The sequence below is a fragment of the Periplaneta americana genome, chromosome 3 (assembly GCF_040183065.1).
Source record: "Periplaneta americana isolate PAMFEO1 chromosome 3, P.americana_PAMFEO1_priV1, whole genome shotgun sequence".
Classification (NCBI taxonomy): Eukaryota; Metazoa; Arthropoda; class Insecta; order Blattodea; family Blattidae; genus Periplaneta; species Periplaneta americana.
The window spans coordinates 130,957,638-130,981,038 of NC_091119.1; the positions used below are offsets into that span (position 1 = coordinate 130,957,638).

The following is a 23,401-nucleotide window of genomic DNA, read 5'->3' on the forward strand; positions in this document are numbered from 1 at the left end:
ATAGTTTTATATATTTCGGTCTTTGAAAGCTAAGGTAGCAAAACACATAATACGTATGAGAAAGTGACATCGATTTTTTATTAGCTCAGGATATAAACATGGAACGCAATGTAGTAGTCTAAGAATCATACACACAATTTTTTAACAAGTCTTCTCAATAAATGTGACTTACCATGACAAGTTAGTGGAAAAGTTTCCAGATTGATTATCACATCTGGAATTGATGACGGATGCAAGTGTTTCAACAAATGTGACCTCAACGTCCTGTAGAACTGTTGGTTGTCTTCCTCACTTTCTTTCAATTTGACAAATAACCCCAGTCTCTGGACATTAATATTCCACACACAAATACTCCTGTCTATAAATTCGAGATTATTTACAATCTGCTCTACATGATCCATGCTCACCCTGTGACCAAATCGCTTCACAATATTGTTCTTCCGTCCAATATAAACTATTTCTCTGCTAGAAGTATCAACCTAAAGGTTAAAATACAAGATAAAATTAATTACAATAACGATTAACTTAAAATGTACAAAATAATCACAAAATAAATTGTAATGTCTACAGATGACGTGTAGCCTGTAACGGAAAAGGACTGAAAAAAATCAGTAGAAGTGAATATAGGAGAAAAAAAGTTTCAGGAATATATGGTTATGTCATGAAAAACGATAATTAGAGAATAATAAATGAAAATCTATTCACCGTAATTAGCAATAAAAAAGAACAATTGGAATAGCTGGGGTTCTTGCTATGAATGGATCATGCAGAGAAATAAAAAAAAAATGTTAGAATAAACTTAAATAAAGGAAAAGAATTGAAGACCAAGATTAAGATGCACAGAGGGCATAAAATACGCAGCAAATATATTACAGAGAGTGTCAGAACTTTCTCTGCAGTGGCAGACACATTTCTATCCTGGTGTAGGTTGGTATTTCTTCCTTCCCTTAGGGGGGTAGCCACACAAACAATACCGGCGCTCCTTGCCAAGGTTATATACACAACAACCTTTCAGTCAGTGGATTGCAGCCAGCAAGTGCAAAGGCTGCATTCCCTAATATCGGCGTGTCCTTGCCAAGGTTATGCACACAATCCTGCAGCCAGCAAGCGTATACATTCCATGAAATCTTTTCAGTTGAAGAACGAGCTTTGTTAGTGGGATATGTGTTTCGAAAAGGTGACATATACACTGAAAAAGTGAAACAGAAGTTTAGAGAACATTTCCCAAACTGTAATTTACCTCATCTGGATACAGTGCGCGATCTGGTAAATAAATTTCGCCAGACAGGCTCCGGGAGAAAAACTGTTAGATATTTCTGATTTAATGCTATTTGCCCTAACAAATGGATTAGAAAATTGGCACAGCAAACTGACATATCTTATTCCAGTTCGCATAGAGCATTAAAGCATTAACTAGGATTACTGTTGTACAAGGTAGCCATTGTGCATGAACTAAAACCCACAGATAATGTGAAAAGACTAAATTATTGTGTTTGGTTTCAAAGATTTATTCATCGCCATGGTATTGACGTGTTAGACAGGACATTCTTTACACATGAAGCTTGGTTTCATCTTTCAGGTTACGTAAATTACCAGAACACACATATCTGGTTTGCGAAAACCCTTATGCAATACATGAAACACCATTGCACTCCCAGAAAATTGGGGTATGGTGTGCCATATCATGAGCACGCATTATAGGACTAATTTTTTTTTACGACAAAGTAAATTCTGAAGTTTATTGCTCAGACATATTGTTTCCTTTTATTGGGCAGTTAAATGAAATTGAATTAAATAGTTGTTTCCTTCAACAAATGGTGCCACAGCTCATACATCTAACCAATCTATGCAATTGTTAGAAGAGGTTTTCGGTGAAAGAATAATTTCACAAGGATTGTGACCGCTAAGATCCCCCAGTCTAACGTCCCCTGATTATTTCTTTTAGGGAGCAGCTAAATCTAACGTGTACCAGATCAATCCTACCATGATCGATGAATTAAAATATGCGATAACAAATTTTTTCAATTCAGTGATTCAGGAAACTTTGATCAAGGTTTTTGAAAGTAAATTGAAGTGGGTAGACCTATGTCTTCAAGGAAATGGACGACATTTTCAACAGCGTTTGTAGAGTAGGTAATTGTTTTGGAATTTCAATATTATTGATTTATTATTACCATATTTAGGATCTGTCGCTTCATAATGATTTTATATTCATTCTCCATACCTAGTGCACGCTCGTTTATACCACTAATGCAGCCAGTGATACCATTCCATTCTCCATATCTAGTGTGCTCTCGCTTATTCCACTAGTGCGGAGAAAGTTCTGACTCATCTGTAAAATGAGCAGCTGTTTTAAAGGTTGTCGAGTTTTTATAGTCATGGTGTCAAAATGTAGTAGTATAATATATTATACCAGTAATACATATATTTTTAAATAAATATTTCATTACAACTAAATGAATTCTGCCTATTCCGTCATTATTAACAGTTGCTATTTTGTTTCTTTTTAAAACTTCAAAGCAGATAATATTATCCTTCCACATGACTATTAGCCAGAGTGCAATTAATCATCCTCTTGATAGGCTTCATTAAGTGGTATTCCCACCAACCTGGCTGGAATTATACCATATAACTCAGCTGTCATAGCTATTTTAAAATACAGAGACATTATTATGACGTGATGCGAGAAAATGGTAGGTTACTGGCGGCCAGCTGCCTGCGCAGTCTGTGATGCTGTTAGAGGTGCGGCAGTCACCATATGGCATTCGCTGTAGTCACAAGTCGTGTTACAAAAGTCTTGATTCTTCAAGGGTACAACGTTAGTTATAAAGTTTAGTGATTATTATTGTGTATTTTAATGCCTCCCAACAAAATTTCATTGCGTGAATGTGTGTATATGTACAATACATAAAAGGCAGAAGGTCGTGTGCGAAAACAATACGTAAATTTCGAGTAAAGTTTCTAAATAGACCTGTTCCTTCTGCCAAAACAATTAGAAGACTCGCTAAAAGAAACAGGTTCAGTGAACAATCGAAAATCAAACAGAAAAAGTAGTGTTCTTACAAAAGAAAAATTAGATGAGAATGGTGAAATATTAGAACTTCAGAGTGTTGTTTATTCGTTTATCAGAAGATGCCAGTTGTGTGTGGCAGCAAATGGGGCCCATTTTCAGCAATGACTGTGAGCATGGTAAGTTCAAATTATTGAACATTTATTGTTAGTACTGTTATGTATTGTATAAGTGTTGGAGAAATTGTTACATGCTTGTCGGAAACCATGCTAGCAATGGATCACGAGTCACCTGCCATTTTCTAGCATGACATCATAATAATCAATTCAAAGGTAGAAGTATCCTAGGAGAGTTCCAAAAATGCAGTGAAGCTTTAAAATGATACCTGGCATAATACATAAAAGAGGATGATGATGATGAATCATTCTGTAAGTATTAAATGTTATTTAATGTAAAGCATCCTGCATAATTTTGGACTTCATATAAATTCAGCTCGTCTTGAAAATTATACTGAGGTAAGTGGGTTAATGGTTGAAGAAAACTGTGACTAATCATAAACAGGTAACAAATGTCTCTTGAGAAAGTATCGTGCCAGTAAATTTCCTGTTTCCTGACATTTGTAATAACTGTCGTCAAGAAAAGTAGGCAATGATCTAAAGTGCTTTTGGATACCTAGTTGTGGCTTACATACAAACCAAATACAGTCAACTCCGGATATAGTGAACCTCTGCGGACTTGCATATTTCGTTCACTATATCCGAAGTCTCCCTCCCCTAACCTTAAATGACAGAAATGAATGAAATTGTGAACAAGAAAATAAAATATTTCATTTTCGTGGAATGGATTACACTGTATACCATTACTCAGTTGATTTACTTAAACTATATGTCGACCCACGTCCACTTGCGGAAGACCAAGTTCAATGTCATTTATTAATATTCGCCTTATCTTCCAAAGAAAACACTTTACGCTTCGACATTTTTATACAGTATATTCACTGTTGGAACACTAGAAACAGACGATCAGGTACAAATGACAAATCGTCGGTGAAGAAACAATACAGCGTAACTGACTTTTTGACGATTTTTTTGTTTTTTGGTGCGTTGGCATCCCTGACACTGCGAGCACCATTTGATAGCGCGGGAAAGTGTAATTTCACCATGTAAATGTGAGAAAAGGGAGTTGAAACAATACCGCATATCTGAATTCCTGAAAATATTACTGAAATTCCGCGTAACTACACTACATGCAATACCGCCTAACTGCATTCAGGGTACATTTGTTGGAAATACCGCGTAACTGAATAAGAAAAATTTCAACACGGAAGAATAAAATAATGCTGTAGGCTATTTTATGGACAAAGTGTGCGAGTTGTGTACCTCCAATTAGATATCTTCTTACAGTAATGCGTACGGCGGAAAATAGTTTAATATAACCAAACTGAATTAAAGGAGTTTTACATTTCTTTCAGTAACAAATTGAAATGTAATACATGCTCATTTAATATAGATGAGTTGATATGGGTCATCGAAGGAAAAGACTGAATTTAATATTTCTCAACAATGCTACTGAAACACGCACGTCAATCTGTGTGCCGCAAAGCATTGTTTTTCCGGCCAATTCGAGCTGTATGCACTTATCTGACACATCAATACTTCTGTACATATTAGTTACTGAGTTTCGTTGTAATAAGTGTACACAATATTCTGTGAAAACTGCAAGAAAGGGAGAGCCTACGTTGGGTATAAGAGGCTGAAAACTGGAAAAGTAACGCATGACACACACAGGGACGCAAGGAAACTAGGGGCATCATGTAATTCCAAAATGTGTCAAAAATCAAAATTCAGACAATGCAATGTAATTGGAAATGCTGAAAGACAAGAGATTTTTTTATATATCTTGGAATAAAATGACCAGGGGCGTATACTGGTTAAAGGGTTTGGGCTACCGCTGACCCTATTATTACACAAAATATATCTAACAATTACTTTAATTTTAATTACTATGGTAAAACTAATAATACAAAATTATTACATTATGTTATATTATAAACTTTTTCTTTTGTAATTTCCTTGGGCTACCGCCGGTAGCCCCGGTAGCCCGAAAAATACGCCCCTGAAAATGACCTGGGATCAGAGAAAACAATACGTGAATGGTCTTGTGGATGTAATCCCGACAAAACATCCTGGAAAGAGTACTAGTGAGTCAAGAAGAAAAGGTGCTTTGTTGTATCATTTCTATGTGGGCAATGAAAAGTTTCAAGTGTGCAAGAAACTGTTCTTGAATACTCTTGCAATAAAAGATTGGAGTATCAGGTATTAGTTAGAAAATTCAAAGCATGGAATGTCCTCTTGTTCTACTGTTTTCCACACTCATGCCAAAAAGGACAAAAAGGAAGAAGGTACCTACACAATTTCTCTGGACATTTTTTGACAGTCTCCCTAAACTACCTTCCCATTATTGTCGACAGTCATCAAGCAAACTTTATTTAGAGCCTAGAGTTCATTCCAAAATTCAGTACATGATTTATATAAACAGAGATGTGCACATGAAAATACTGACCCTCTGAGCAAAGATATTTCAACCTGCTTTTCCAGGAAAGTAACATCAGCATTTATAGGCCTAAGAAAGATCAATGTGACATCTGTTGTAGTTACAAAACCGGGGAAAAAAAAAGTGAAGCTGTATGGCTGCAACATGATGGAAAGAAGAAGGAACCTCGAAAAGAAAAAGAAAAGGATAAAGAGGATGCTGAAATGGAACTGGGCAATGTATTCACCATGGCTCTCCAGGCAGTCAAAATAGTTCCATACTTACAGGCAAGTTCTGTGTATTATAAGACTAAGTTTTGTGTGCATAACTTTACAATTTACAACTTGAAAAATCATGATGTCGTATGTTACTGGTTCGACGAAACACAGGCAGAACTGGTGGCATTGGTTTTCGCCAGTTGTGTCATAGATGCATTGATTGACTGCATAAAAGAAAATCCTCTGCCAGTAATTTTGTACTCTGATGGATGTACATACCAAAATAGAAATGCAGTCATGTTTAATGCCCTCCTTGGTCTAGCAATTTCTGTGTTGATTACCCAAAAATATCTAGAGAAGGGTCGCACTCAGATGGAGTGTGACTCAGTTCACAGTGCAATTGGATGCAAGTTAAAATGTTTCAATAACAAGAGAAGCAAGAAAGAAACCCACACCTTACTATGTTAAGCATTTAGATTACTCTTTCTTCAGAAATTATGCTGACAAAATATTTTGGATTTATTATTCAATTCGCCCAGGAAGAGGAACTAATGAACCCACTGTAACTGATCCAAGGGCAATACAATATCGTCCTGATGGTACAATTTTTTTTTTTCAAGTTTCGTTTCACTTTAGACTGGCAAGTAATGCCAAGGCGTCCCAGAAAACAAAGTACGTAAGTGACTACAAGAAATTATATTCTCAACCACTGACAATAAAAAAAGTCAAAGTGAAATCACTTGCAGCAACTAAAAAGTGTTTTGCCAAAGTACTGTCATGCATTCTATGATAACATTGGTTATGTGTAATTTTGTTTATAAGCAAGTTGTATTTCCTTATGTCATAAATGACAATCTTAAAAGCAACACTATAATTCATTAACACGTCTCACAAAATAATAAACATAATTATAATTACATCATATTGATCTTTTTCAAGGTGCTTGTTTTACAGGAAACCTTTCCAAATATTGTTTAACAAGTACAATATTTTTCTGTAAAAAACTTAAGTAATATCAAAAATAAAATTAAGAGTACCAAAACATTGCTTACTTCTTTTAATTATAACACTTCTTCACTTTAAAAATGTTCTATCATTGAAAATTAAGTGAAAACTAATTTAGTGCAATACCACGTAACTGACATAAATCTTCACAGCTAGCCTTCTAATACCATGTAACTAACATAAATAACTTAAAATTGGAATATAATTTCATTTTCGGATACCGTACACATTTCTAGCATTATTTACTAGTGCCATGCCAAATTTCACATTGCGGAAGTGATTAGTTTTTTTTTAAATTACGTTTTTTGTTTGCCCTGTAAAATTTGCATTTTGTTACTTACGCGGTATTGTTTCTTCACCGACGAAATGCTGTTATGGTGTGACTGTGTACTCAGCCTTGGAATTTCCCGGGTTACTTAATGGAAACTGGGAAAGGGTTGATGGAGTTTGAAAGCCATCGAAATCTTACCTTTATTTATGCTCTGGACATAATGTCCGTCTCCTTTTAATAAAAGAAGGCAATTTCAGCAATTTCATTTTCCATTGTCATTGTTTCAATGCTATACGTCATAATGCAAATGTTTCTGAGAACAAAAGGCAACTCTTTGACGGTGGAGGATTAGAAATAACAATAGAGTAGAGTGCCTGAGAACAGAATGTTAACCCTTCGATGTTAGAGTGTGGCAAGGTCGTCACGCATTGCCTGGATTTACAGTACAGCTCATTGTCTAGGAATCACCTTTGTCCTTTGACTAAAGGAGTAAGAAACTTAGAATGTTCACTATAAACGAAAATATTGATGTACTTTTTAATGTTAGCAGATCGGGACCAATGATTTAGGTTCACTATAGCCGAATGTTCACTATAACCAAGTTCACTATATCCAGAGTTGACTGTAATCAGTCTCTCTTCTTCAGTTCTTGAATGTGGTGTGATTATGGTAAGATACAATGTTCTTGTTGAGACATTTATAAGATGAACTATGTCATATCATAAATATATCAGGAAATTCACAAGCCAACACTAATTCTGCTAGTCTGGTAAAGAGGTGTTTTACAACATTGTATGCCAAGATTAGAAAAACAGGTTCCATTTTAAATAAGAACACACAGAGATTAAAAATTATGGAATGTATTCAGGGACCGAATCATCAGCAGACGATTATGGTCTCTTTAAGCATCTATTACTTTTATCTACAGAAGCAATCCACGCACGTTGGAGGCATTGGAAAATTAAATTCAGAGTGTACCATAATCCAGAACATTACACAAGACATTACACAATGAGTGATTCAAAATGTAATAAAACGATATAATGCCTGTATAAATCCCAGGGAACATAATTTTCAATAGCTTCTGTAAACATGCATAAGCAAGCTTATCTTAATGAATGATAATGCTTTCTTCCCACTGATTAAATAACAGTTAATCTGAATAAAACTGCAGATTTAACTTCGTTTTCTGTGCAATGAGTAATTTAGAAACCATACTTATATCCAAACAATATCGACAATATTTGTTAATACAATTATTAAAATAGTTCTTTAGTTTATGATGTGATACAATACAATGTTGAAACACGTTGCCATGTTGAAAATGTTCTCAATAACAGGTCTCACACCTGCCAAGAAACAGAGAAATGCACTGATGAGATACTTACTGCTGAGACACTCTTTACTATAAATATCTACTGAAACATATCGAGTAGGATATACTGTAAATATCATACACATGCTTTCATAATCACAATACAAGACAAAGCTTAATCCTCAGCAGCATACTCCACCCATTTCAATTTCTGGAAAAGAACATAGAGTATCTTCTCCTCACTTCCATATCAAACCATAGAATCAAATTTAATAAGATATATGTATGTTGGCACAAACACCTACCATTTTTAAAGATTATGTATATGAAGAACATCAGATATAAAATTCAAATTGATCTAACTACAGTTTTGCAAAAAATGCTTATAAATATATTATCAAGTAATTGATTTTGTTTGATACAGACAAATGTATAGTAAAATCCTTTGCAACCAGCACCCAAATAACCGGCAATACCAAAACAACGGCACTTTTGGCCAGATAAAAAAACAAGTTCAAATCTGCCACATTGCCACAGTCTCGGCAGTCAGTTTTGTCACATTAGAAAGTTCGCACAAACTTTCATTTTCAGTGAATATTTGAACCTAAAAGTAGTGTATTATTTGTATTTGTGATGTGTTTTAATAAAGAAAATTCACACAGTTTTTGTGTTTATTTAGTTATGTTTTGGCCGTCAGTGTTGCCACATTAGGAAGTTTGCACGAACTCTTATTTTCAGTGAATATTCGAACCTAAAATAAGTGTATTATTTGTGTTGTATGTTGTGTTTTAATAAAGAAAATCCACAGAGTTTTTATGTTTATTCAGTTATGAACCAATGATAGAGAAATAAGCTTCACATGGCTGCAGTTTCAACATTTGGCATCATGAAATATACGAACTTTTTTGTATACACCGGTATTTATTCAATTATCTGGCAAAATCTCGTATCCGGAACTAGCTTGGTCCTTTTGGTGCCAGTTAAGAGGGATTCTATTATACAAACAAAAATTTAACAATGACACCATGACATGGGATGACTTTTCCCATTGAGGAGACATATTAAGTCCTAATACAGGAAGAAATACCTAAAAGTCTTCTGGACACAATCACCACGAAAGACTAAAATCTCATACCATCAGTCTTTATGTAGAGGAAACTCTACATATGGTGTTATAAAATTTGAACAATTTCTATTAAAAAGAAAGTTGTTTTCTTTGCTAACTTTTCTTTCTTGGTGACATGATAAGAACACTATAACCAAATTCTTACAATTACAACATAATATCAAATCATCTCCCACAAACAGGACAGTCGGGTAGTATCGGACATCGGGTAGTATCGGACATCGGGTAGTATCGGACAGTGCGTTTCTTTCATCTACCACCATATGGTAGTACCTGAATGACATGGTTACATTTCTCTATGCGACACCACAGAAACGTAACCATGTCAATCAGGTACTATTGTCGTGTGGTAGATGAAAGAAACTCACTGTCCAATATTACCCGATGTCCGATACTACCCGACTCTCCCCTACTTCATACGAAGCATTTACATTTAATTTCATACAAAGTTCACTTCTCTCTCTCTCTCTCCCTCTCTCTCTCTCTCTAGCTAAATGCTTATCACTAAAAGAATTGTTGTTAACTGACTGCATAAAACATGCAAAATGTGCGAAAATTGGTAAAATAACTCATGATAGACAACAACAGAAATTTCATGAACTGCACAGTATAATGATCAAAATTCTCAGTCCACAAACAATTTCATTAAAACAGCAGGTGTGGACTTGAATGATTTTCCACTAGATCCACACACCACTTCTGTCTTATCTAAAGGTTTAAATTTTGCCGTATTTTCATCCACATTACATAATGGTAACATAATCTGAAAGCTGGTTTTAAAGATTATGCTTGTGGAGATAGAAATTACAGTGGATAGAATTAATGAAGTACCAATAATAATAAAAAAAAATAATTTTACCACACAAAACATTACATTATTTTTCAACTGCTTAAATTTACTTCATTTTCTTGTGTTTTGCTAATCACTTCGAAAGTAATAGTTGTTACTATGTCGTTACTCATATTCAAATTTAAATTTAATTAAATAAACACTTCTGTAGTGCAATCTCAATGTCATTCCTGTTAACTTTGCCAGCATCGCTACATATTACTAAATTAGCTTGTACACTATGCTTGTGCAAATTCACCCACAAGATCAATGTAACTTTGGCCATACATATTTTATTTTTCTCTCAAATTTATAAAATAGTTCTTAAGTAAGTAAATTATGTTTTGAAAGACTCAACATTAACTACTGTAATTGGGCAAAACTGCCTCTATTAATCATAAATAAAGTTGTGTTGCTATTTGAGACATAGTTATACATAAGGTGTTGCTTTAAATTTGCCGAAAGAAAAAGAATAAGAGCAAAATTCGATTTCAAAATGTGAAATTTTGGAGAATAAACGGACAACATGTACACAATATTGAAGAAAAGCAAAGGCACATGAGTTAAACAATATTTACTCTCGATTGCAGCCCTTCTTTGTTTTATTCTTATTCTTTGAAATGAAGAATATACGTACCTTTACCATGTCACCGGTTGCTCTATAAACTGGAAATTGTAGATCTTGTACAGTCTCATCATTAATAAGACAAATCCTTTCCATGCTACCTTCGAAAGAAATAAAAAAATTATTCGTGATGTACTGTTATGAAAATATCGTTCATGAAAAAAGTTATTTTTCATTCTTGTATACACTCTTTTAACATTTATATAATCACCGATTAACTGTTGTTAAGTTATTTAAATTAATAAATGACATATTCAATCAAAAAACCAGAAACTCGATACTCTATACTTGTTTTTTTTAAAGATGGGACATGACAGTTAAGCGGCCGAGCTTGGTACTACAGTGCTATGTTGCCAATATGGACTACCATGCTGCCAGCTGATGGAAGCTAGCAATTGACATTAAGATGGCTGACGTTAAAACATTCATTGACAATTGATGTGAAGGCAAGAAAACAATACAAAAATCGACAGAGAATCAAACATGAAACGTACCAATGCTAACATTATGTGCACAATAAATGTCGCCAAGAGAGCTATTAAGCACTCACCATGTGGGAATGATAAGTTTGGCAAATCAACCGTTGTTACCATAGCAACAGGCCTACCATGCTATGTGACATTCAGTTGTTTTTCCGATTGCAACGCTCCTTCATGTCCCATCTTTCAAAAAAACAAGTATAGAATAATACGAAATGTATGAACACACAAAAACACACCCACAACACATTCTAAACACTCAACTGAATTTCAGAACACACACCCTTTTCGAAACAATCGTGAACACACTCCACCATAACAGAAAACAAGACAACAGCGCAGGAACTAATTAGGATTCAGCAGCTGATGTAAAACAAATCGAAACTAGTCAATCAGGTACAATAACATCTTTATTTAAAATGTTAACACAGTAAAGTCGTTATTTATTAATTTAAATAACTCAACAGTTAATCAAGGAAAAAGTTATTATAAGACCCAAATGAAACTATTTTTTAACTTAATTACAAAGTTCAGTAGTGGAAAAGCCTTTGAGAAAGTAGCATCTTCGAAATGCTTCAAAACATGAATGAGTATTTTATAAAAAAAAATTATTGTCTTTCAAGAAATTAAAAACTCACTCATCTCACCAATGCTTTTTTTCTTAACATGGAATGTTTATGTGGGCTCCTATTCGAGAAAAAAATGTTTAATGTCCATTATAATTTCTGTAATACTGTACATGTATCTTGTTCCTTAACAGAGCGGGATGATGCAACCTGCAACTCACCACTCCTTAGTGACAACGGACTAACTTAATGCAACCCACAAGATAATTATCATTATTGGAAAAATAAATGAAGTTTGAATATCACAGTGTACGTATTACATTCAAGATATTATTGGTGGCTTGAGCAGCAAATGATGCATAAATTTTCTTGCACTGGCTATGATATTCATTAAAATTTCAGTTGTTTTATAATTATGCTAAGACAGTTATCAAATGGTGATCTATGACTATTTAAAATTAAGTAAACAAAGATTTTTTACCATTAATGATTATTTAATAGAAATCATAACCTCCAAACATCCAAACCCATACCATAACACAACCACCAACCACTTAAACATTCCACACAATTACAGGGATTCTACGAATACCCTGCCATCTTTTTATTTAATCCATTACTTAACGACATTCAACTATGAGGTTATATACTATTTGTGGCACTGGTGACAGAGAGATGATATTTGGCGAGATGAATTGGAGGATTCGCCTTGTGATTATCTAACATTCACCTTATAGCTGAAGAAAACCTCGGAAAAAACCCCAACCAGGAATCGAATCCATGCCTAAGCATAATTTTGGATCCCAAGTGCCACATATCACCCTGAGACCAGGCCAGTGACCTCATTAATGTTAGGGCCTGCTTTAAATGATAGGCCTACTTCCCAGAGACATCCTTCAGTGGTATGAATGGATTTGAAATTCTTTTTTCAGTCTTTGACAAAGAAGAATTCACCTTTCCACAAAAACCAAGGAATCCCTTGTGTTACTAGTGATTCAACCTTCAAGTTCAAACTTTAATCATTATCTTTTGCTGAATTTTGAATTTATTTGAAGCAAGAACATTTCGAATTCTCGGAACTAGCACTACAGTACTTACTTACTTACTGGCTTTTAAGGAACCAGGAGGTTCAATGCCGCCCTCACATAAGCCCGCCATTGGTCCTTATCCTGAGCAAGATTAATCCAATCTTTACCATCATATCCCACCTCCCTCAAATCCATTTTAATATTATCTTCCCACCTACGTCTCGGCCTCCCCAAAAGTCTTTTTCCTCCGGCCTCCCAACTAACACTCTATATGCATTTCTGGATTCGCCCATATATGCTACATGTCCTGCCCATCTCAAACGTCTGGATTTTATGTTCCTAATTATGTCAAGTGAAGAATACAATGCGTGCAGCTCTGCGTTGTGTAACTTTCTCCATTCTCCTGTAACTTCATCCCTCTTAGCCCCAAATATTTTCCTAAGAACCTTATTCTCAAACACCCTTAATCTCTGTTCCTCTCTCAAAGTGCGAGTATAAGTTTCACAACCATACAGAAGAACCGGTAATATAACTGTTTTATAAATTCTAACTTTCAGATTTTTTGACAGAAGACTAGATGACAAAAGCTTCTCAATCGAAAAATAACACGCATTTCCCATATTTATTCTGCGTTTAATTTCCTCCCGAGTGTCATTTATATTTGTTAGGTTATTTTACGACGCTTTATCAACAGCTTAGGTTATTTAGCGTCTGAATGAGTTGCAGGTGATAATGCCAGTGAAATGAGTCCGGGGTCCAGCACCGAAAGTTACCCAGCATTTGCTCATCTTGGGTTGAGGGAAAACCCCGGAAAAAACCTCAACCAGGTAATTTGCCCCAACCGGGAATCGAACCCGGGCCACCTGGTTTCGCGGCCAGACGCGCTGACCGTTACTCCACAGGTGTGGACTTTATATTTGTTACTGTTGCTCCAAGATATTTGAATGTTTCCACCTCTTCGAAAGATAAATCTCCAATTGTTATAGTTCCATTTCGTACAATATTCTGGTCACGAGACATAAGCTTTACTTGCTTCAACTAGAATTTCAGCGTTTTCCCTAATCATTGCTATTTATTTTTAGAACTATATATATATATATATATATATCTTTGTGAAAAAACGTTTTCTGCCATGTCGGCAATGAAATTAGATTATCGAAAGTGTCTCCAACCTGAAAGTGATTTCCCTGTAGCTGTGTGAACCATTCTGCCAAGAATGTCTCACCTAATTACAAGCATGCAATCCCATTCTTTCACTCAGTAAGTTCATTCTTTCTGTCTAGTTTTTGTAGTCACCCTACAGAGTTTCCAAGTCTAAAAAAAAATATTGGTCTTATGTGCGAATCTTTTAAATTGTCAGGTCCATTGCAAATGACCGTTCTATTGGCAATACAGAAGTACAGAGGTAAGCTGACCCCACGCATTGTTGCCTTCTTTCGTGTAGAGAATGCCAAATACAGAGGTACAGTGTAGTCAAGGAATAGTACACTATAAGGATGTGTAATAGATGAGCAGTGACGGAAACTCCAATAAAATGGAAACATAGTGACATAATAAGGAGTAAAGAGCAACAAATAGTTTTAAATGTGTGTCATTATGTCGTGAGAAAAAATCCTAGCCAAGGTGTGAATTAGCTTATGGAAGAATGTACTGAAACTTATGTGTAAATTGTATTTTGTTAGAAAGAGATACATACAGTTATACTATCTCAGCCTCTGTTGCTCTCTCTACAGCACCAAGCAGTAACAGTGACCCCATAAGACCAATACTCTTTCCTAGACAGGAAAAACAATAGCTATAGATTTAGTGACATCAATTAGTAGGTTTGATCAAATAACAAAACGCATGTATGTGTATGTGTGTATATAGGCCTATATGAGTTTATGTGCTTTGGAACCACTCATACAAAAGCTTATGAGATTCAACACAGCTTATCCTTACCTATGTACAATTCTCCTTCTCCATGTGTAATAACTTCGCCAGTATTGCTTCTGACTGACAGCAAAGTTTGTGACAATGCATCCCCTGAGGATATAGGAGTCTCTTCCTTACTACCACATACATTTGAACTAGATGAACATAGATTGTCTGTAATGTTAGGAATTTCTACTTTGTGAATTGTCGCCCAGCAAGACACTTCAGTAATTCCATATATATTGAATACATCAGTGTTATTTCCTTTTAACTTCCACCGTCTCAGGATCTGCAATGAAGGGCACTGTTCGCCTCCTAGTAATATCACACGTAATGAAGATCCTTCACAAAAAAGTGTATTCTGAATCACATCTGTTGGCCACCGCATTACAAACGACGGTGTTGCCTCAAGAACTGTTACATTGTACTTAGCATCACAAAACAATTTCTTCAATAAGATATTTGGAGAAGATTTCAATATACGAGGCACTATGAGAAGTACTGCTCCAGTTGAAAAAGCCAGAAACATTTCAACAATGCTAGGGTCAAATGTTGAAGGTGCAGCAAGAAATATCACATCATTTGTAGTCACTGATAGAACAGATCTGAAAATAAAATCATATTATAATTCATAAAATGAAGCTGTTTTTAGCTTTTAAATATCAGATTAACATATAAATAAATACAATTCAATACAATACAAGCATTATTGTAAGAATCTTTTTAATCACTGAATTTTTTACTGGTTACAAACGAATCGTAATTTGCAGGAAACCTGCTTTTCTTCGTACTTTATAGGGTTAGAGGAATTTCAATAATTAAATATCCCATTCACATAATTTTGCATTTTATATGTTCCTGTAATTTTCTTCAATTTCTTGGTTTAAATATACATTTAAACTTCTTTATGAGATAACAATATTGTCCTTCTCTGTCTTCTTCACTTAAAGTACATGTTTTAAAGAAATAAAATGATTGTTACTAGTCATGGATTGCAGAAATCCCATATGTCCAGGCAATTCAGATTTTTTTCAGAAAATACCGTACTAAAGACAAAAATTAAAGTTTATGATGTATGTTAAACACTAGAACTTATTATTAGCCTTTAATAAAAATAATAAGCTTAGTCACTTCAAAATATCAAAAGCTTTCAAAGATAATCAAAATACCAATTCTTATATTGACTGTCAAAATGTATGTAGGCTATTTACCGGTATTTATTTTCAATCAATTATGCAGATTCTGTCGTTAGACATAATTTAAACAAATAACTGTTGATAAAGAGATGCAAACAAATCCTAAAGAATGAAACACAAAGCATGTGAACGATTCACTACTATTGCCTCCTCTATCAGCGTTTTGGCTGTCTCACAAGGCGAATAGCTGCTGCATGTTTATCACGTGACTAGCTGGCATCGAGCAAAGTTAACATGTTCAACTCTTCTGACTTGAATACGGCAAGTAATGATTTTTAATCACACTGATTGATTATGCCAGAGGGTTCTTGTTGCTAGTTTACTTGCTGCTACAAAGTCATCAAATGTAACCTAGGCCTTAAATGGAGAAACTACGAAACATACCGGTATGCAGAGAAAATTTAATGTTCCGAAAACTGATAATGTATTTGTCCACTATAAACTATAATTTTCACTTGTATTAAACAGGATTTGAATTTGAATTCCAATATGATAAACAGATGTTCCTACCTGCATGACTAATGGTGTCTCATTTTATCTATAGAGATCATTAATAAATATGTAGCAAGAGAAAATTTGAAGCTTTGTCGTACATTTTGTGCATGTGAATGCCAAAAAAAAATATTAATTCAGTAAATATGCAGAATACAGAAAGAAACATTAAGGGGTTAGTACACCTTACAGCAGTAACTTATAATTTTGGAAATATTCAACATCTTTTTTCCTCCATTACTGTATCTTGTACAGTAATGAAAATTAGTAGGCCTATGTGTAAAACACTGTCCTTCTGCTATATGAAAAAAATATTTTTACGATTAAAAAAAATTATTTACATTTTTTTTTTTTTTTTTTTTCAAAATTCAGTTCACTGTGCAGTGATGAAGCATTTTCCACCACTCAAAAACTATCCAACATTCTGTGATTAAATTTTTTGTGTGCATTTATGTGTGTCGTATCTACAATATGATGCAAGATCACTTCTCTATTTTTGATAGATTGTCTGAAAAAAAATAAATTAATTTTAAAAATGGTCAAATATCTGTATTTTCTTCTAACACAAAATAAAAAAAAAATATTATTTGTTAAGGAATGTAGTTGAAAGAGCATGATATTGTAAACATGAGTTTCAGCAATAAAATAAAAGAGAGAGAACATGAAAAGTTAACAAGTTTATGGCTTATGAGGGAAACGCTTCATCACTGCACAGCAAACTGCCACCATTTTGAACTTTGAAAAACAAAAAAACATGTTGTTGTTTTCTAATGCCAGGCATTTGACAATAAAGTCATTTGATCTCTTGCAGGTCAATATTTTTCAAAGATATTGTCATGGTCAGCCACTGAAGCACAGATTTTGAGGTGTTCTGAATCCATTTCTTGATTTGAGTTGCACAATGGGCAGTTAGGGGACTGATATATTCCAATTCTATGCAGATACTTGGCCAAACAGTCATGGCCTGTTGCCAATCTAAATGCACCTACAGACGATTTCCGTGGTAAATTGGGAATCAATTGTGGATTATGATGCAGAGAGTTCCAAAAAAAAAACCATAAATATTTTTTTTAAATCTAAAAATATATATATATTTTTTTCATATAGCAGGACAGTGTTTTACACATACTAATAATGGAGGAAAAAATGTTGAATATTTCCAAAAATTTTACTGCTTTAAGCTGTAAGCTGTACCTAACCCCTTAAGTTGATTTAGATAGGCCTATTTACTAAGAAAGGACGAAAGAGACGGCCAAAAAATTTTGCCAATAGAAATCACCAGGTAAACAGCAAAAAGGAATAAAACAAGACTATAGAAGTCATGAAAAGCATGAAATGCTGAGGATTACACATAAAAGACACACAAGACTTAATTAAAGTACCAGTACATGGCAATGTTGACACTCAGATTATATCACTCATAGAAATCTTACACATGATTTCATAAAAAATCTTCTAGTTTACTGTACATGCATGTATATTAATTAATGAGCTAAAATCCATATTGAAACATACTAATAGAAAGCAAGAAGATTTTTCATCAGAGTCTCAATATAGTAGGCCTACTGGTATCTTAAATATAAAAAAATACAGTAGGCTACTTAATTTTATGAACAGAGAGTAGAAATCTTACTTACTGGAGATGCTGTATGTTGGGAACAATACATTTGTGAGGCACTTTCACTATCTTTGGCTGTCCAGTAGTGCCTGATGTCTGGATTGCATAAGCCAATTTCCAATCTTCCAGATCACTTTCAGTTTCTCTATTTTTTACATCGTCAGTACTTTCATTTTTCCATAACATAATGGTATTTCCATATACATAAATTTCTTTATACAGTACCCAATTTCCATGCTCTACTTTTGTATCAGAAAACAGCCACCAAATCTTCAAATTTTCTGGTATGTTTAAAAACTCATCTTCTACATTTAAGCACATGAAAGCTAGATCAGAGCGTAAGATCCTGCACAGTGAAATTAAAATATATACATACATATAAATATACCCATGCATAAAACAAACATAAGGCATTAACGGTTCTAAAACAGGAACAGAGAGATAATGAGTCTGATATCAACTAAGCCTAGTATCATTTTTGCACAAAGTACTTTTCACTAATCTATCTCATCAAACCTCACTGACAAGGGCTATTTCTTATTAATCTACATACTCATCAAATCCCACCTAACTTGTCACTGACAGTAGGCCAGTAGGGCTACTTGTCACTAAGGGTGCAGAAGAGAAGGGTATCAAAATGTTCCCGGTGAGAGCAGGTCAAGTAGAAGTCAGATTACGTCCATTATTCTTCTGTTTGCTAAAACAATTATAGTCTCAGCACCAGCTCTGAAACCATGCAGTATGAGGAAGTGAGAAGAGGGTGGGGGGTGTCTGTAGTAGAGTGTCTGTAGCACAAACATTAGTTCTTTAGTCTTAAACCTCGTTCACTTTTCAAGTACCTAACTTGAATTCAAGTCACTTGTTTCGATGAACTTGAAAAGTGTGAACTATGTTTCAAGTTGACTTTAAGTCAAGTAACAGCTTGAATTCAAGTTTCAAGTGAAGTTGAATCCCTCTCTACTTTTTACTTGACCTGAAAGGACACTTGAAACAACTTGAAAAGTGTGAATGTCACTTGATAACTTGAATTCAAGGAGACAAGCGCGGGAATTTAAATTAACACCTGTTTTAAGAGCGTTAAATTAATAGCTGATTGTTTTTCTGTTGTACCGAGATTAAAAGTAATAGGAAACAATAGTAAGTGAAATAATGACCAAATATTTGAGTTTCTTAAGTTGTATAAAACTCACGAAGGCCTGTGGATTATAGAAACTTCAAAGTTTCGTGACAGAAATGCAAAGGAAGCTGCCAAGGAAGGAAGAGTTCATTGAAGAATTGAACAGCAGAGATTTTAACGTGAACACAGATGAGATATGAAAGACAATTTGAAAACCATTAAACTGTAGATAGAGAAGAAGTAAGAATATAGGAAGGATTAAGAGTAGTGTTGCTTGAAGAGATGACATTTATCGGCCGAAACCGGCATAGTTCAATGTGGCTGATAATTTGTTTGGGGGGGGGGGAACTGTAATAGCTTGAAGATAATCATTTTCAATTATGGTAAAGCAGACCTGCTTATATTTTATTACATTTATATGAAGAATTATTAAATCTGCTTCAAGATTTCACCCATTCTATTTGTAATGGTCAACGGTCGTGTATTTCTCTTACTAATCTAATTCTCAACCCATACTGAACAACGCATCTTCCATTTCTTCAATATATTTAGCATTTCCCTGGCATGGAGGCTTGCTGCTATAGAAATTCCTAATTGCACAACTTCCATCGACGCCATTTTCCTACTTGAAAACAAAATAACTTGAATATATCTGAACTGCAACTTGAATTCAGGTTAGCTACTTGAAATCACGTGACCTGAATTCAAGTCACTTGAAAAGTGTGAACGAGGCTTTATGCCACTACTCGCTTATTGCTTTCACATCGCATTTCTGCTGCAGTGCATATTTTTACAGTAGTATAGTACAGTCTTCCGTCATCACCCCTTTATCAGTTCCACAACACATTCCTGCTGCGGTTTCAGAGCTATCGCTCAGACTATATTAAGGGGAGAGGATGGTATTTTTTAAAACTTTTTTCCTATTTGGTGTAAAATATTAATTTTTTGTGTGTAGAGAGCTCATAGCTGTGACAACTCAACCAAATAAAAATATTTTGAAAAAAAAAAAAAAAAATTATTTGGGGGCCCAAATTTGAAAAAAATATACCCAATGCAGGATTGTACCATTTTTAAAGATAGATTCAAACAGTTTTTTGCAATGTATTTGCAAAAGCATGTTCTACAAACTCTCTGTAACAGAATTTTGATATTAGTCCCTACGTTTGTAAAATAAACAATTAAAATTTAATAACAATTTTCTGATTTCCTTTCTTGCAAACAAACGGACGTATTTTTAAAATTAAATCAATTAACAAAATTCTGTTACAGAGAAAAGTTTCCTAGTAGTCTATAGAATGTGTATTCTAAATTTCATGCATGTATCTTTAATAGTTCAGAAATTATATCCATTTTTGTCTGGCAAGTAGCAAAAAAAATGAAGTTACTGGAAACCGATAAATGCGGGCGTGTGATTTAAAAATCCATAGCGCAGGAAGTTTAAAAATGACGTCTCAACATCCGATAAGGGCACAAATACCCACAAAATGTTATGCAATGCATTCCACACATATCAAAGTCATAATATTTTTAAAGAAAAAAAAATCTTTTTTTAATTGAATTTACCGGAAACAACAATAAAAGTGGGCGAGTGATTTAAAAATCCATAACGCAGGAAGTTTAAAAATGGCGACTCAACATCCGATAAGGGCACAAATACCAACAAAATGTTATGCTATGCATTCCACATATATCACAGAGTATTTTAAAGATTTTTTTTTAATTTACTCGTTTTTCACCAAAAAATACCATCCTCTCCCCTTAAAGCCTTTATCGTGTATCCTACATTAGAATATGGTGATATAAAGGCCTAGTTGGCAAAAATAATCTACTGGTAGATCTATCTAGATAATTTCTAAGCATTATAAACTCCCTTTAAGATGCGATTTAATTAAATTATTTTTTATAAAATTTTATGCAGTACCTAGGTATATTATTATTACAAAATAACTCCTTCATAAACGTTTTCAATGATAGGCAACTGGGCTAAACTAGCGCCGAGGTACTTTCCTTCGTACTCCGCTTATACACCTTGCATATACGAATCTGTGACAGGGTAGGTTTGGTTAGTTTAGGTTTTTGTTATGCCTTGCATATACGATCAACTGCATCTTCACAAACAAAAATGTAATCCCTATAAATTCAACGATTTTCACTTCCGAAATCACCGGAACTCAGCGCTAGTTTCACCGCAATGGTGGGACACTGTGTAGAGATATGACCTACTAATTACGTCGGACATCATCGGTATACCGGTACCTCCTCGTCAATACATGAAATTATTTTCATCTCTCTATTCATCAGTAACTTTTATTACTATTAATAATCATTTTCTACAATAGTTATCATTTAATCAATCAATTACCGCTAATTATTTGCAAACAACTGGGATAACAAAAAAAAAAGTTGCCACCTGATTTTGTATTGTTTGTTGTTAATGTGGTAAGTAAGAATGTCTATAGAAGAAAAATTCTAGAATAATGTTGGAGTTAATAATTAAGAACATTAAATCATTCTTAAAAAGGAGATTCATGTGTCAAAATAATACACCATAACCTAACTTTCAAAGCTCGACTTTTATATTATATTTCTTACCCCAAAAGTACTGCTGGCATATATAACGATTGTTCCATATGTACACCAATAAAGCCATTTTTAACGCCAAATTTCATCAAAATTTTGGAAATATTTACGCATTCACGAAGTACATTTTCGTATGATACAGTTATTGTGCTAGTTGCACCTTTGAAACAAACTGCTGGATTATAAGGATACTTATTCGCTTGGTTTTCAAATATATCGTAGAGTGTAAGACATTCCATTATGGAATTTTATTCTCTCCTTTATTCCAAGTAATAAAATTATATAAGCTTAAAATATAGCGGATTATTCCGATAGCACAACAGGACGTCGACATTCGCCATTATACCTATATACATATACAAGTCAGGGTTGCCAGATTGGTATAACTAAAAGTAGCGAAAGCTCGCTGAAAAAGTAGCAAACATTCAGAAAAAGTAGCCCAATGTAAATGATAATTTATATTTCGCAAGTTGTAGGCTGTTCGTTGCAATTTAACGACTTTAAGCAGCGACAGGAGAACAGTTTTGTTTAAAAAATGCATACAACAATAAATCGTTAACACACTGTTCAATAGTGAAATATAACAGCAAAACCGACAATAATAATAATAATAATAATAATAATAATAATAATAATATAGTTAGTAATAAACTTACTTCTCACAACTGGAGTGACTACAATATTTCTTCCTCCTCCACAGCAGCGGTATCTTTGTTGTAAATGTCGGAAGAAAAATGCAGCATAGCAGGTGTGGGCTCAAAATTCATACAGCACGTTCCACTTTCTTCTAGTATCATTTTGATTCGCAGAATTGAACTTAATAGATCAAGTCCCATACGACTTCGCAATTTTGTTTTTGTTGCTGTCACTCGAGAAAACACTCTCTCTACTGTACATTGCTAATTGGTAAACTATTAAGTTTTTAGGGCAAAACCTGACAACTCTTTAAGTACCAGTTCTCCAATTGCACTTTCTACTTTAGCAGCTGCAGTCCAAAATGATGCACCGTTAGTTGGAATATCCCCATCTAATATTGTCTTCCAGTCCATTTCTAAAACTTGTCTCCATTGGTTTTCTATTTGACCTGTCTGAGATTTGTCACGTAGGAGTTCTAGAGGAAGTTCCGAAAAATCGGGACGAGTTTGACTCAAGCATATAGCGGGACAGAAGTTCCTCACTTTCTTTAAAACATCAACATTACTAGGTATTCTTGCCAGAAGTTCTTTGCATGCTCGTTTTAGAAATTGATGACACCTTTTTTTTTATTCCAAGAGCTATTTCTTCTGAAATTACCTTTTCTTTTAGTTTAGAAGCAAGGAAAATTCATATAACCGAAATCTACTCTCTCCAGAGGAAGATAAATAGACAAAAATTCTAAATTCACATCACTTCTTAAATTTTGAGGGAATAAGATCCTTCTAAGCATTGAAAGTGCAAACGTTTCTAGTTCACCTAACAGAACACAGTGGTCTACATTTTC

At 34.2% G+C, this 23,401-nt stretch overlaps 1 protein-coding gene across 4 annotated transcripts in view; it reads right to left on the bottom strand.

Annotated features, from left to right (window-relative positions):
* Nucleotides 1-23,110, bottom strand: part of Aasdh (Aminoadipate-semialdehyde dehydrogenase) — a 43,263-nt gene extending 20,153 nt beyond the window's left edge. For 2 of the 4 annotated variants that reach the window (XR_011331404.1, XM_069821611.1), the window contains exons 1-5: nt 21,934-22,273; nt 18,244-18,570; nt 14,946-15,523; nt 10,944-11,032; nt 173-479 (exon numbers count right to left, since the gene is read on the bottom strand). Coding sequence is in view for 3 of the 4 variants with exons in the window: in XM_069821611.1 (XP_069677712.1) it covers nt 173-479; nt 10,944-11,032; nt 14,946-15,523; nt 18,244-18,570; nt 21,934-22,160 (1,528 nt within the window). In the remaining variant the exon portion in view is untranslated. Of the gene's footprint in view, nt 1-172; nt 480-10,943; nt 11,033-14,945; nt 15,524-18,243; nt 18,571-21,933; nt 22,274-22,577 lie in introns of those variants that run through there. The other 2 variants (XM_069821612.1, XM_069821613.1) reach the window with 2 other exon arrangements.
* Between the last annotated feature and the right edge of the window lie 291 nt (nt 23,111-23,401).